We start from the raw sequence: 16569 nt of genomic DNA on the forward strand, positions 1-16569 counted from the left end.
TTTTAAATATACAATATAGAAATAATCTCTTCAACAGAAGTGATTGTTAATAGAAAGAAAATGGTATATATTGATAAAATTATTGCTGTCTAGAAAGACAGGGAGGTACATGGGTAATAAAACTGCATTTCATCAATCAGCCTAACTTTTTTTAATATAGCGTCTGTCAGGACACCAGAGGGATAAAGAAATAGTGACAAAAATACTTTTATTGACAAATTTATTACAAACGAATTTTCTGCCATTTTACAGAAATCAACTCCAACATTCGGTCTTTCAGACTGTAAAAGAAATAAGAACTAACTTTAAAATACAAGAATATTTTGTTTCCTGCATGCCTGAATAACACGTTCATGAAGTGATGTTTATAAACAAACATAAATGAGAAAATGTAGTTAACAAGTCAAAGAAACAGAACACAACGAAATCAAAGCAGGAAAGAGTTGCCACAAAAGTTCTTAATTATCTGGCTCACAATCGGCATCTTCAAACTGCCCAGCTTCTGTTTCCATTGGCTCATCTTGTTGCAGCTGCTGCTGCCGCCCATTTGCAGCAGTGAACGAAGAATCTGAAATTAAGTCCACGAACAGTAAAGTTAAATGTTTAGCACCAGGTAATATATTTAAAATTTTCTTTTAGTCCCTGTAATTCCATTTCAATCATTTATCACATATTTTATGAGAACTCTGTTAATAAAAGGGAATCTTGGTAGTGTTATGTAATAGCATAAGGGGATTCAATTCGCACATGGATATGTTCTGAGGTGATGATAGTATATTGCTTAAATGAGAGCGTGCATCAGATGAAAATCTTAGATGCAGATTTCCTGTGAGGTGTAAGGAGAGTTGAGACAGAGACGACTATGGCAGAGATATTACATTCGTATTCTTACATTTTTATTCTTATTTTTGGATGGGGAAAACACACTACTTAGGAGAGAACAGACGAACTGACTGACCAATCGTATGATAGACAATTCCATAGGGTGGGTCTGGTGGTCTCATGGTAAGGCACATAACTGGAAACAGAGAGATTGCGTAATCAAATCACAGTCTGCCCAGGGAAATTTTTTACTCTGCCTTTATACTAGCCATCCCCTCCCAACGATGTGTAGATATGCCAGGAATGATATGTAGTTCAGATTACACATTCAAGTAAGTTCCCCTTCCCCAATAGGTTTTCTGGGGTAGATTAAGGGTACCCAAATTGCCAAAGTGGCATCCAACTAAAAGAACTTGCAAATAGGCAGCTGAACATCCCCCTTGATGGACTCTTAGCAGTCATCCCGTAAGAGTTCACTTTTAGTATTTCCAAACAGCTAGCTACACAATTCTTATGTTGCTGGACCTTCTCAGGGATCAGCCAGTCACAAGCTGCCAGTCAATTAAGACACTGTTAATAATCATAATAAAAACCACCAACCTCCATTACCGTTTAACATCCACTGCTGGGCAAATGCTTACTCCATGCCACAATCTTCACTTATACAAATCTGTACTGCTCCTGTATGTTTTCTAATGTCTTCTACTGACCTTCCAATAGGTTGTCTTATCAGCCAATATTTTTCTAAAATTGATTTAGTGAACACATGCTTGCCATTACAGTTTATTTTTACATCATCAGTTGTCATTTGAATACATTCTAATTCCAATCCGCCACCCCCACAACCATGGATCTTTCCGAGACGAGGGGCTTACAGACTGCAACAATACAGGTAGTTGTAACATAGGTGCATTCACAACACAATGAAGGGATACCTGTGGATAGCAAGACTAACCCAAAGTCCCAGAAGAGGGGCAGCAACTTTTCAGTAGTTGTAGGGGCAAACATTCAGGATGGTTAACTGATCTGGCCTTGCAACATTAGCCACCAGGACCTTGTTGTGCCGGTACTGCGAACATCTAAAAGTAAGGACAAACTACAGCTGTGACTTCAGAGCGAGCTTCGGGCAACATTGGACTGAAACAGAGGAAAGGAATACAATAGAAAACAAATGGGTAGCTTTGAGGGATAAAACAGAGAAGGCAGCAGAGGTTCACAAAAGAAAAGACACAGCCTAGTAGAAATCTTTGGATAACTTAGGAGACATTGAATTCAAAATACCAAAAGGAGAAAACATTAAAAAAAAATGCAGCACTTTAATCAGGAGAAAGGAATACAAACATTTAAGAAATGAAAGGGAGAATGTACAAACTGACTAAGCAGGAATGGCTATAGAACAAATGCAAGGCTGTAGAAGTAGCAGAACTACAGGAAAAGTAGATGCTGCCTGTAGGAGGGTTAAATAGACTTCTGAAGAAAGATAAGCAACTGTATGAACATCAAAAGCTCAGATAGCATGACAGTACTAAGCAAAGAAAGAAAACTGAAAGGTGGGAGGCATATATAGTGTGAAACAAACTTGAGCACAATACAGTAGAAAGAGGAGAAGGAGTAGGTGAACATGAGGTGGAAATACAATACTGTGAGAAGATTGACACAGGACTGAACAACCTAAGTAGAAACAGGGCCCATGTAATAGATGAATTTCTCTCAGAATTATTGAGACCCTTGGAAGAGGAGCCATGACAAAATTATTCCACTAGGTATGCAAGATATGAGACAGGTAAAACACACTCAGACTTCAAGAAAAAAATAAAATTCCAATTTCAAAGAAGGCAGGTGCCGACAGGCATGAATATTAACAACCATTAGTTTAGTAAGTCATGGTTGCAAAATACTGACATGAATTATTTACAGAAGAAAGGAAAAACAGGTAGAGGTCAAGTTTAGTCCCATAGGAACTGACCACAAAAAAAGAGGCCGACCGTGAGAAAGATCATTCTGTATTCCGAAGAAATGTAGGAACACATGAGGCAATGCCACCCTTTGACATATCTCACAAGATAAGTTGAAGAACGGCAAACCTACACTTATAGCATTAGCAGAATTAGAGACATGCTTTTGACAATGTGGACTGCACCACACTCGTCGAAATTTTGAAGGTAACGGAGACAAATTATAGGGAGCAAAAGGTTATTTACAGCTTGTACAGAAACTAGACTGCGGGTATAAGAGTGGAAAGACATGAAACAGAAGTCATAGTTGAGAAGGAAGTTAGACAGGATTGTAGCCTATTCCCAATGTTTCCATCTGTACATTGAGCACGATGTGAAGAAAAGCTAGGACAAATTTGTAAAAGTTACATTCAGAGAGAAGAAATGAAAACTTTGAGGTTCGCTGATAACATTTTAACACTGTCAGAGATGGCAAAGGACTTTGAAGAGTAGATGAACAGAATATTTAATGTCTTGGGAAAGAGACAATAAGATTAAAATCAATACAAGTAAAACAAGGATAATGGAATGCAGCTGACAAAATAGACAACACTGAGGGAATTAAATAAGGGTAAGAGACCTTAGAAGGTACGGAAGATGCAAAATGCCGACTGGGAACAGCAAGAAACTTATTTCTGAGAGGGGGCAGGAGGGGAATTAGTTAACATTTAAAATAAATTTACCTGCTAAGAAGTCTTTACAATGGTATCTGTGTGGATTGTAGCCTTGTATGGAAGTGAGATGTGAGCAATATGCAATTCAGATGAGAAGTAGAGTAGTTCTATACAAAAATACAGAGGATTATATGGATGAAATCCAAGTTTTCTCACCTCCCGCCTAACTATCATAGTACTTGCTGTGGGTCGTGATGCAGTTTGGAATTCCTGTGTGATGGTCTGGATAGACGTCTGCCTATTACACATTACGACCCTCTCCAACTATCAGCAGTCTCTGCCAGTCAACAGATGAGGTCGGCCTGTACGGTTTTGTGCTGTACATGTCCTTTCACGTTTCCACTTCACTATCACATCGGAAACAGTGGACGTAGGGATGTTTACGAGTGTGTAAATCTCGCGTACAGACGTATGACATAGGTGACACCCTATCACCTGCCCACGTTCGAAGTCCACGAGTTCCACGGAGTGCCCCAGTCTGCTCTTTTTGGAAATTTATGGTAAGTTCCTATGGGACAAGACTACTTATGTCATCGGTCCCTAGGCTTACACACTACTTAATCTAACTTAAACTAGCTTACTCTAAGGACAACACAAACACACCCATGCCCGAGGGAGGACTCTGATTCGGACCTCGGCAAGGCACCTCAGACCACACGGCTACCCCGTATGGCCCTTTCTGCTCTCTCATGATGTCTAATGACTACTGAGGTCGCTGATATGGAGTACCTGGCAGCACAATGCACCTAATATGAAAAATGTTATGCTTTTTGACATGTCCGGATACTTTAGATCAATAGTGTAGTCAAATGTTATTCTCTATGGAACTTCTTACAGGCATCACAAGCAGTCATAGACTTTGAAAGATTGGATCTCAAGACAGAGATACTTCAACAAGCACAAATAACGAAGACTGCTCTGCGCAGCTGTTTGCCGTTGAAGATGGCGATATCCCATCATCAACAAGACAAATTCCAGTCATCAGTCTATATAATCAGTTAAATTGTGAAGCTTTTGTCAATTACAGGAAGCTACTCAGGTTCTCAAAAGAAATCTACATGGGCAATCATAACCATCAAAGGTGGTCAAGGAGACTTTGAATCAATAACTGCCACAAGCAACCATTAACTTATCACTACACACATGCATGTAGGGACAGCCAAAACATTCTAGAAAGGGCAGCCTAATGCCATCAACAAAGAATTGTGCTTCACTCCCACTACAGACACCTGATGGCAGAAATGTATTGTCAAATTTCCAATATGATCCAGCTTGACCTAAGAAAAATATTGGCAAGAGAGAGCCATTCTGTGCCAGTTTGCAGATGCTTTCAAATTTGAAGCCCATATATGACAGACCTTGCGGCACACCAAAAAACACAATATTATGGGGATCATCCAGCACTCAGCCAGCACACATATACAGTGTCACTGGCTGAACAATGGATACTCAGGAGGAAGTGGAGAATACGCTGGAAGATGACTTCACTGAATCTTTGGAGAGTCCTTGGTCCTCTCCTGTGGTCCCTGGAAAGAGCAATGATGGCCCATGGCATTTCTGTGACAACTACCGACTGAACCAAATTACGGAAAAAGAAATTGCCCATTGCCACACCTTCGTAACATCCTAGACTGCATCGCAGTAGCAAAGTATTTCTCAACTACGAACATGCAGACAGGCTACTTGCAAATTGAGGCTGATGAAGTTGACTGGAAAACAATACCTTCATAACTCTTGAAGGTCTGTATGAGTTGAAAGTTATGCCATTTGGACTATGCCAGCCATCTTGAAGCCTATGAAGGACAACCTGTTTCGACATATTAAATGGATAATGTGTCTTTGCTATCTGGATGACACTATCGTTTCTCCAAAGATATTTGAAGAATATCTATATCAGCTGACAACCATGATGCAGAGCATTCATTCAGATTGCAGACCTCCACCTGAGTCAAAAAAAGTGCCTCATTGTCACCTGAGAAATAAAAATTCTGGGGACATCTAGTCAATGACTATAGTGTCCATCCCAATCCAGTGAAAATAAGAGCAGAGTTTCCTTCTCCTTGATACATTCATGATGTGAGATGTTTTCTCGAAATGTACTCATACTACCAACGATTTATAAAGGACTTCTGTATAAAGAAACATTCCTTGCAAGAACTACTAAAAGGAGACACCAAATTTCTTTGGAATGAAATGCAAGAAACATCTTTCCTTATCTTTAAGGAGATGCTAAAACTTCTCCAGTCATAGCACTGTATGACAAGAATTCCAAGACAGAACTTTATGCTGACACTAGCAGTTATGGCATCACCATTGTGACAGACTATGCTGGCTGACTAGCCTGAATGATCGACTGACTGGCAATATGGGCACTGAGGCATTAAGAGTATAATGTAATGGTTGAATACAAAAACAATGCCAACACTGCCTTTCCAGGAAACCCATAGTGGAACTCAGCAGCATGGACAAACTTTCAGTCACCACTGCACTAAATGACATTGCTACTGAACGCATGAAAATTCCAGGATTGCTGTAAACAATAGCAGCCTTCTAAGATTGGGGAACTGACCAAAGGCTAATTCCTATTAATAAACAGAACATTGTATAAGAGCAACTATGATTCAATGGGATGGAAATGAATGCTCAACATTCCATCTCATCTATGGCCAGCTAATCTAAAGTTTTTCCATGACATTCCAACAGGGATCTGTGAAGACTATATATACACTACTCGCCATTAAAATTGCTACACCAAGAAGAAATGCAGATGATAAACGGGTATTCATTGGACAAATATATTCTACTAGAACTGACATGTGATTACATTTTCACACAATTTGGGTGCATAGATCCTGAGGAATCGGTACCCAGAACAACCACCTCTGGCCGTAATAAAGGCCTTGATACGCCTGAGCATTGAGTCAAACAGAGCTTGGATGGCATGTACAGGTACAGCTGCCCATGCAGCTTCAACACGATACCACAGTTCATCAAGAGTAGTGACTGGCGTATTGTGACAAGCCAGTTGCTCGGCCACCATTGACCAGACGTTTTCAATTGGTGAGAGATCTGGAGAATGTGCTGGAATGGCGTGGGGTGGGGGGTATGTTTACGGGTGCTCAATGATGAGGTTATCAGCACCCGTACAAAAATTAGTACAAATAAATGTGGTTAAATCACACAAAAAAGTACGAAGCACTCTAAGACAAAACTGCACTCACTCTTTCCGTATCTCACTTATGATAGCCCGCACAAACACAGTATTTCACATTCTGTAAGATACTGTTAAAATGGTCAGATGGTCTAAAACTGAATTAAAACACAAGTAAGACAAGCAGAAAATTAAAATAGAATAACAAGAATATGTGTCTGATTTATCACTAACAAAAAGTACGGACAAGCCAGTCACCTGCCTGATAACATGTTAAAAATGTCGTCCTAATATTCTAGGAAACATGTTGGACATATCATGAAAGAAATACTGCAAGTACATCACTGTCAATTAAAATTGAGACCAAATTGATCAGCAAATTAACTGGTGTCCTCTTGGCTGTATAAAAAATATAGTTCACCAAGATGTGGCACGTCATGACATGTATGACACAAGCACCACAAACTGGAGAGTCCTCTTGCTGATGCATGAAGCCAAATGCCACAGGGCTGTGTCCAATGCAAAGACTAGTAGAAGGGCCTCATCCTGTCCGAGTGGCTGGAAGAAGGTATGCTACGGTTGAGTTGTAGACTTTACCAGAAGCAGCTTATTGTCTGTCACTTCCAGCCACTCTGCTTCCCATTGATGCTTGAATCTGTATCTCAACAGTGAGGTGATAGTAGACAGGGGAATGGCATACTGAACTAACAGAGGAATGCAACACACTTCACTGGCTGCTAAATTCGCTATTTCATCCTCCTTAATATCTGTATGCCTTGGCAGCCAATAAGAAAGAAACATCCTTCCCAAGCCTTTGTAAGTGGAGAAGGGCACCCTGGATACCCAGAGTACAAGTGTTGTAGAGAGTGGAAGACTCTCAGAGAGTTGGATCAGATGACCAAATTAGAAGGTGCAACATAACTCATTTGGTCTAGTGCCCTCACGATCACGTACAGTTCTGCTTCAAACACAGTGAGTTCTTGAAGCAACCTGATCTTGAGGACACGATCAGAGAAAACAACACAGGAACCAATGAAGTCTCCCTGTTTAGACCCATCCAAGAACAGCACTATACAGTTGTGGTGCTCATTTAAAATGTTGTAAAATGTGGCAGTACAAACAGCTGCAGTAGTGCAATCTCTGCTGTATTGCACTAAACATAAATTATTCTAGGCCTCTACAGCAAATAGTGTGTAAGTCTTTTAAAACCATGGATTTCGCATTTTACTTGCCCCACAGAAAATGACCTCATCTCAAACCTCATGTGGATCCCAAACAGCCTTGTCACTGAGGGATGATAAGAGAAAAGATGTTCCATAGCTGGATGAGCAACAATATTGTATGCGTGCGACTTGAGAGCATGAGGAACTTACATGCCTAATGCACCATGAGGAGTTGCCGCTGGATGGTGAGTGACATTTCCGCAGCCTCAGCACAGGGACTAAGCATGAGCATTGTAAGGGATCCGTGATCCCACGAACATAGATGCTAGTATCCGACGCCCAGGTCGATAGTAGACAGGAGTCGATTGTCAAGCGCCGCAGGAGGCAGTGAGACGAGTGTTGAGTGCAGAGTAGTACTGGAGTGTGTCAAGTGACAAGTGGTACTGGAGAGACGGGCAAGAATGGTGGTCGAGTAAACTCACTGAAGTGTGACAGATGAGCGCGTCCCCCTAATCGTCATGGGGTGGACCCTCATCGATACCGATTCGCGAGTGATATGACACCAAAAGTGACAAGTGCCGAATTACGTGTTTCGCGTCAACCGCGTCGGCCACCAACAACCATGGATTGCAGAGAGGATTGTTGTGAATTTTAACCACCAGCATTTCATGTGACGAAGTACTGAAAATCAACAACCAATAAAAAAGATATAACTGTGGTTAGGCGCGTAAGGCGAAGGTAGCAACTGCTTCAGCATTTGTGTTAGTAGGAAATATATATCAGTTTGTACATCGCAACCTTTGTGGTCCTTAATAATAGACAAACTTTCTATCATTTCCACTATTCAATCTCAGAACAGCCGCACTCGGTTGAAATACCCCCGAAACCAGCAGAAAAACCGATGGCCTTTCTTCCATTAAGCACACGCTCATATAATCATAATAATTAACTGTTTGGCGGTTACGATAATTTACACAAAATCCAATAAAGGAATTTAAACGGGGGTGTTTCAGCATCCATGAACTGCCCGATCCCCTCAGTGTGGTTAGTGTCAACTGTCTTCAGGTAAGAAGGCCTCACTGATCTGCACACTATGTACCCATCATCTGGCAGTGATCACAAGAAAGCCCTCTAAAAGTGAGCCAGATGTGCCCTGTCTGCTCCCCCAAGACCTCTGTTTAGGGCATTTTAAGATTTCTAGTGGTTTTTGTATCATAGTCTTCAGGTCCTTCAGGTGTTGTTAACTACAGTGTGTAGTCAAAAATGAGGCCCAGAAATCTCAAAGTCTTTAAAATGGAGAAGAGAATGGCATACCTTCTGTATAAATCAGGTAAATCAAAATGACAAGAATAATTAAAATGAAACAAAAAACTGCAAAATCACCCACGAATAAGAAGCACTGTACAGGACTACTTATCATAGATGTTACACTGCTTATGGCTATAGCAAACACTGTAGCATTTAAAATACTTTCCTACAGAGCACCAATCCCCTGCTTAAAACTATACAACAGCATGTCGACAACTTGGTACCTAAAATGCACTTGGATAAGGACTCAAGATGGGTAGGTTGCCATGAAAGCCCCATAGATGGAGCTGCCCTAGCACACTGTCTCTCCAAGTAGTGTCATATGCCTTACTGACATCAAAGAATATACCTATACAATATTGTTGACAGAGGAAAGCCTGCTGGATAGCAGTCTCTAGCAAGGTCAGCTTGTTGACAGTGGATCAACATCTCCTGAACCTACACTGAGAGTGGGTAAGGAGCTACCTGGACTCCAATATCAAAACAAGAAGATTGTTAACCATTCATTCCAAGGTCTTTCCTACACAGCTTTTTATGGCAACACTCGGCTAGCTACTGCCTCTCCCTACAAGTTGGGAAAGCATCCTATCCATCATATTTAATTAAAAAATTCATGGAGGATTTCCTCTGACACTACTTACAAGTATCACAGCTTGCTATACTGTTGCAATTTGTCATGACAGGGTGCAGTGCCAGAGCCTCATACAGTGCCAAATCCCACTCCCACATGGCAGAGCGGTTTTAAACCTCAAAATTTTTGGATCTGAAGTCCAACTAGACCCTCTCCATGGACAGACATGGATGGCAGTGACAGCACTCATTGCAAAATGCTCTGTGGTGTTCTGGGCGATGTCTCCAGGCATTGCTTAGAAATGCACTTGCTCCATCACTGCTGCCATTGCAAATGACTGCCTTTACCGAAAATCAGGATGGATAAGTCAGCAGCATGGTGGGCCAAACATGTGATGTGGTCCATCTGTTTCTGGATGCTGCCTCAGTGTTCAAATACAGCAAGCTGGTTGAACAGTGTACAGTTAGCTCAGTAGATTATCCATTTCAGAAGCTTCCTTTCATCCAGTAAGTGAATCTAGAGGGGGGTGTGATCACTTGAATGAAGATGATTGGTGATTTCCCATTAAGCAGAGATTGCAATGACTGGAGTGCATAAAAAGAGATTGATGGCTGTGGATGATCTAGTAGCAGCACAGAAATGAGTGGGATTACCCACATTAAAGATGCACAGCTCCCGAGACATTCTAAGGCTCTCTACAACTCGACACCTGGCACGCACAGAGTTTGGGCCCGATAATACAATACAGGCATTGAAACCACCCAGTAGGATAAATGGCCGAGGGAGTTTGTCTGTAAGCTCCATGACAGCCTCAGAATTTATAGCTTCCTGTGGCAGTAACACAAACTTGAGTGGCAACTGGTTACAGGTAAGAAGCTAAAGACAGAGCAGAGGAGTAGTGTGTGTTATGACTAGCACAGCTACCCTCCCTTGGCCCTGCCCCCATTCAGGTCATCCTCACACTGAATGCAAAGGGGCGTCAGTAAGTTTAAAATGTGTTTCCTGTAAACACAAGGGAAGGAGAAGTCCTAAGCTATGAGTTTGTTCCTTCAAATGCATCCTGAACCGATCAATGCTCCACTGTAGTATCTATTTGTTCCACCCCATTTCTCCACCTGTTTCTCAACCTTGGGATGTGTTTCAGTGTTCTGACCTGTATCTTCCTTTCTTTGAGGTGCACACTGCAGTGTCTACTCCAGACATGGTGGTCCCCAGAGAAAATTACACACTTTGGAGGAAACGAACAGAAGACATCGTTGCGGGCAGCTTTACCACATTTGCCACAAGTGGCTTCTCTTTACACACTGGAGTGGTGTGCCAGAGAGTGCTGGCATTTAAAACAGTGCAAGCCCACAAATTTAAGTGAAGGAATCCTGTCACGATATCCTGTGGATGTTTCCTGTTATTGAATGTAAGGATAAAACAGTTTGATTTGATCAGATGGCCATTTAATCTTTTCCATTATATTTTGAATGTCAATGGTATCTTCTGGATCCCATGCACCTTTCAGTTTATCTTTGTAAATACCGACAAGGTCTCTGCAAGACAATACCTTTGCTGTAGTTCAAGGCATTGTGTAGCTCTCTGTTAATTGCCTATTCCCTGGGGCATTTGGCTTTCTGCAGGTTCGTTACTTGTTGGGAACTAGAAATTTCAACAGATAGTGTGGCATTTCACAGTTGCTATACTGATTTTAAAGTGCCAGCAGTTCCCTCTAAACCTTTTCGAATGTAGAAGGGTCAAACTTTTTCAAGCAGTATGAAAAAGGTCTTTGTAGTACTTAATGTATCCGGAGGACTGATGACAAAAGCCTTCTTATTAAGCTGGGGTGTTGATATCCTCCAGCAGTACACCCATTCCACTGGGACTGAAAGGGAGAAGTTCAAGGGTTCAAATCTCAATCCCACAAGCAGCTAGCAAAATATGGGTCTACCCAGACAGAGCCACACTTGCCTAGGCAAGCTTTATACAACTGAAAGTAGGCAGCTTGCCTAGAGGTTGCTTGCTAACGCCTGTTCTGCCTCAACATTCAAGCATCCCATCAGCATGCAGGACACGTTGAGCTTGTACCATCCTCATGATGCAGGAAGTTAAGCCAAGATCCCCATTCCTTGTGACACACAACTTATCACCACCACACTGCACAGTGATCGCTGAAGTGTGCCCAGAGCTTACGTTTACAGAAGGCTGATGGCGCTCACCAGTTCCTGGCTCAGGAAACCCCGAGTTTACGCAGTAAACAATTACTGAGCTCCCCAAGATCCTCGTCATTTAGTATAACTTGGGGACCACATGTGGCTTATTGAATGCCAAATATGCAGCAAGATTACAAAACAACTGAACTACGGCGTTATACCTCTTGAAGCAAAAGTAAAGGTATGATTACGTGATCAATACCGATCAAACAGCATGTGAATATCCGGTGAACATTCAACGCATGTTACTACGTAAAGGAAAAAAAAATAAACCCTTGTCGCAGTTGGGAGGGAAAAAACATTCGTACATGGCGCAATATGCCATCACAGCCTCTGGAAAAGTGTTGCCTAAGGTTTTCCTGTGTTTACAAGAAATGAATGTTATATTTGGTCTTCAGGTTATAGAAGGGGTCAATCACTTAACTGACTTGTTGAAAAATGTTTACATTACTTGCTCCAAATCCAGGAAATTGACAAATGTGATTTACAAAACATTTCTTGAATGTGTTTTCTGGTAACAAGTTTTTATGTAATATTGGATTCCTGGTGTGGGCAAACTAATATTCTAATGCTTGACACCATGTTTATATATGACGAGGCTCAACAGACGTGCATGGCAAAAATAACCCCCCATACTGCACACCTGTTTGCCAGCCGTGTGATGTTTATTTCTACCGCCAGGTTAAACTTTATTTCAAGGCTTCAGAATTGCAGTGTGCTAGTGGAAACCCAGCGTAAATTGCACAACCGCACGGATGCAGTAACTATTCACAGCATAATTCATAACCAACTTTCAGCACCACTTTTTCATGCAATGATATTGTATGCGCGGTACGCATCAAAATTAATTCTCGAAAAAGATGTATTTTGAAATGTAAACAAAGTTTGTTCTCAGCCGACTCTTCAGAAGGACAGTATAGCTGTCAAAAGATTGCATTCATTAAATGTTCTTGGTGCCACAAGTATATTTGTTTTGAATGTTTGTATGGCAAGTACCATGCCTCTAGTTGTTTGACGAAAAGCGAGGACACGTAACAGTGACTGGAAGAGCCATTGTAAAGTGACCAGGAGTAACATATTACTTGTTTACTATCCCAAGAGGTCTGAGAAATTTATATGCCTACCTTTTTATCATTCCTTATTGATTTACTTACCTTATTAACCCTCCTATTAATTCAGATACGGAAAAATACAAATGAGAAGAATAACATCCACTAGGTTTCCTCGATATTCAATCCCGGGTTATCCGCTTACCATCCAGTTACCTTCGCTGTTACTCTGTTGATGCTCTCAGCGAAAGGTGTTTACCATGTGGATACATAAGTAGCATTTGTAAGAGTTTCTTTCCTCTATTTCTGGAAAAGTATGCATTTGTGGACCCCATACCTGATGATGAAAATGCTCTATTTACAATTATCTATTGAGCTCAAAAACAGGAGGGTGTTGAGCCAAAATATCTTAAGAGTCCTTTATTTTAGGTTATACACAAGCGACCTGCCAAATTTGAGCTGAATCGGTTGGCCGTGTCTTAGCCCTTCCCATTGTGTAATATTTGTTGGCCAGAAGGACGTAAGGACTGTTCACGGGAGTATTCCTTTTGTCCTTTCTGTCCTGATGATAGTGAAGCAAGTAATTTCACAGCCTGGGGCAGAGATTTGGTGGTTTGTTGCGCAGCTGGAGGAGGAGGAGATGGCGATGCTATAGACATACTGGGCTATTATACAACTGCAGTGCTGAATTTGAGGTAGCAAGTCTGCATGGCCACACCCTCCATGGAGCGAAGTTTACCAAGAACAGTACTGTTAAGTGCCAGATGGTAAAATGCGGGGCTTTCGACTAGCCAACAACTTGCGAATGACAAGGTAAGGTGCTTATTCCTTCTCCCGGATCTCCTGGTCAGCCTGCTGATACATGGGACCTTTCTCGTGTTGAGGCAGCATGGTTGCTAAGGTAACTGATACAGTGTGGGAGAAGGAAGGGAGCAATCACCCTCTTGAGATTCCCTTCCACAAGTAACACAATTGGCCATGTTTTGACAGGATATGCGAGTGTGGCAGTAATGTTGATACTGATAGCAATGCATCAGGTTAGCAGGATTTAACAGGATCTGCAACTGCATCAACACCTTTCTGCATAATAAATGGATTAACTGTAGCAAAGGACTGACCTCCTCCAGTACATAATACCATGAGGAACAGATGTGCAGCTGGGAGATGCTTTGAATCTTTAGCCTCGTTCTGTTTACGTTTAGGAGATGTAGGCCGAGATGGTGATTGGCTCATTGCAAAAAAATCTCCCACGATTGCCAGCGTCCGCAATGGCATGCTCCCAACTGTGGGCTCCCCCCTCAGAGAGTGGCTCACCCGCCTTAGGTGATTGTTCACACCTCAGGTCACACCTCCCAAACTCCAGACAGAGGGACCAACTGGCAATTTGGGAAGGTAGCAGCTAAGGCAATCATCCCTCCCTTGGCCTGGCCTGCAACAGGGGGTTCATGCAAACGCTAACTGTCAACCTGGGGCTGGAAATCGCATTACCCAGTCATCTGTTACATGTCAAACACATGGCCTGGCCTTCAGGATTGCAGAGGGAGGAATAAGAAACAGAGAGGAACATCAAATGCTGAAGTGGAGGAAGAGCAGGAGATGGAGAATGATGAAAGAAAGAAAAAACAAATGAGGGGCTGTTCTGATGCCAGGGTATTAAAAACTCAGAACACACTCCTGAAAATATCCCACACATATTCCCTAACTGAGAGGAAAAAGAATAGTAGAAAGATGGATATGCAGCATGGAAATGGAAGAGGTGCTGCAAAGGCCGAGGCCCCTTGTAGCCAAGCACAAACTCACCGAAGAGTGGAGAGCCCCTGGGGAGGTCACCAAAGCTGTGTCAGTTGCTGTAGCTCTACAAATTGCAACTGGATTGGGGAAGTTTTACAGTTGAGACTAGTATATGGGGTAATTTCACCGACAGGATAACGACTGCCGCCTACCACCTGCAGACAAATTGTCTCTAAGAACACTTTAATGTGTCATTGGCATGTAACACTAATGTGTCATTGGCATATATACTCTGCATGCACACTGATGTTTAACTGAGAGACTGGGATACAATATTGGCTGTTGTGACATTCGCACATAACAGCAAAGGAAGACACTACAGCCTTCACACTGTTCCTTCTGCTTCATGATCTCAAGGCAGAAACAATAATGGTACATCATTTCAACCAGTTGATATGCAAGATGGCTATGTGAAATACCTTGATTGCCAGGACTGAAGTGCAAGACAGGTAGACCTCATATGGACCCTAGATGCCTAGGATGAAGGCTTAGGGTACTGTAACACCAAGCACCAGCCTGCTAGATACACACCAGGGCACTTGCTATGGATTTTTATGCCTTCACGGGTCAAGTGACTATCTAGACAGTGTCAGTTTGGTCCATATTGCATCCTTCATCACTTGTCAGATATAGACACTAAGTAACAGATTATGATGCTTCATCAAAAAGACAAAAGTGCAGAGATGTGTCTCGTCCTTTTTAATTGGAGCATTACATTCTTGGTCTTCCATTCTTGTTAATCCCTCTTGGTTCTGGTAGATACTATATGTTACCAAAGTTTTCCTATAGCTTACTTTTATTTTTCTCAGAATTTTGAACATTTTGCACTGTTGAAAATTTTGTCTACTCCGACAAATCTTATGAATGTGTCTTTGATTTCTCTTAACTTCATTTCTGTTACCAAGTGCAATGTCAGAACTGTCTCTTTGGTGCCTTTACCTTTCCTAAACCCAAACTGATCCTCAAAATTTCCTTTACTTCTGCTGACATTAGAACATTGAAAACATTTCTCCTTCATTTTTCAGACGTACATTTCTCATCATCTCACTCAAGAGCAGAAGTAAATAATTTATTAAGACAATTTGCAGATGATGGATACACTGGTTATTATGGATTCCTCCTGTTCTTTTCCATTCTTCTGTATATCATTGTTGTCAGCAAGTTGAATGCGTGAGATGTTAAGCTGATTCTGCAGTAATTCTCACACTTATACGCCCTTGCCATTTCACAGTTACAAGGATGACACTTTTCTGAAAATCTGATGGCATGTCTCCTGGCTTGTAGGTTCTACATACAAAGTTTAATAGGCCAATGTGTTACTCATCTTTTATGTGAGTCAGCCTAGAAGTTTAATTGGTTAATGATTCATTAGCATTGTCATTCCAGTTCAACGGTGTAAGTAAGCCCTTAATGCCCCCAAGTTTCAGAGAAAATACTCTTGTTACTAGCTACCCTCTTTCTTCAGTGGTCACAATCAATGTCTGCATTTATTAAAACAGCAGCAAAACTGTTTCATAGTCCACATTTAGTCATTACAGCAATCCATGTCTATCTTCAATGTTTGAAAACGGATGAACCGATCAACTTCACCAAAAACTGACTAAGCTGATTTCCTGGTTGTAAAACTAGCATAGTAGAGGTAAGCGCATTCTAGGACCCACAATTATGATTATAGAGAAGGTATTGGCTGGAAAGTTTAAGGACAAGAAAAAAAATATTATCAAGTGAAGGTTAACTAAATTGGTGAAATACAACTTAATGGGGCATGGCTGTTACGAGTCTCATGCTGAAAGTTATCAGATGATGCAACAACCGTTACGTTTTGTGAATAATTTGAAGATCCAGCACAAA

General features: G+C 41.5%; 1 protein-coding gene across 1 annotated transcript in view; it reads right to left on the reverse strand.

The window, feature by feature from the left end:
- Positions 1-191: 191 nt before the first annotated feature.
- Positions 192-16569, reverse strand: part of LOC126161656 (methylosome subunit pICln) — an 84282-nt gene continuing 67904 nt past the window's right edge. Inside the window, exon 5 of the mRNA XM_049917650.1 lies at positions 192-568. Within this exon, the coding sequence (XP_049773607.1) occupies positions 459-568 (110 nt within the window). The 3' untranslated portion in view covers positions 192-458. The remainder of the gene's footprint in view (positions 569-16569) is intronic.

The sequence above is a fragment of the Schistocerca cancellata genome, chromosome 2 (assembly GCF_023864275.1).
Source record: "Schistocerca cancellata isolate TAMUIC-IGC-003103 chromosome 2, iqSchCanc2.1, whole genome shotgun sequence".
NCBI classification, from domain to species: domain Eukaryota; kingdom Metazoa; phylum Arthropoda; class Insecta; order Orthoptera; family Acrididae; genus Schistocerca; species Schistocerca cancellata.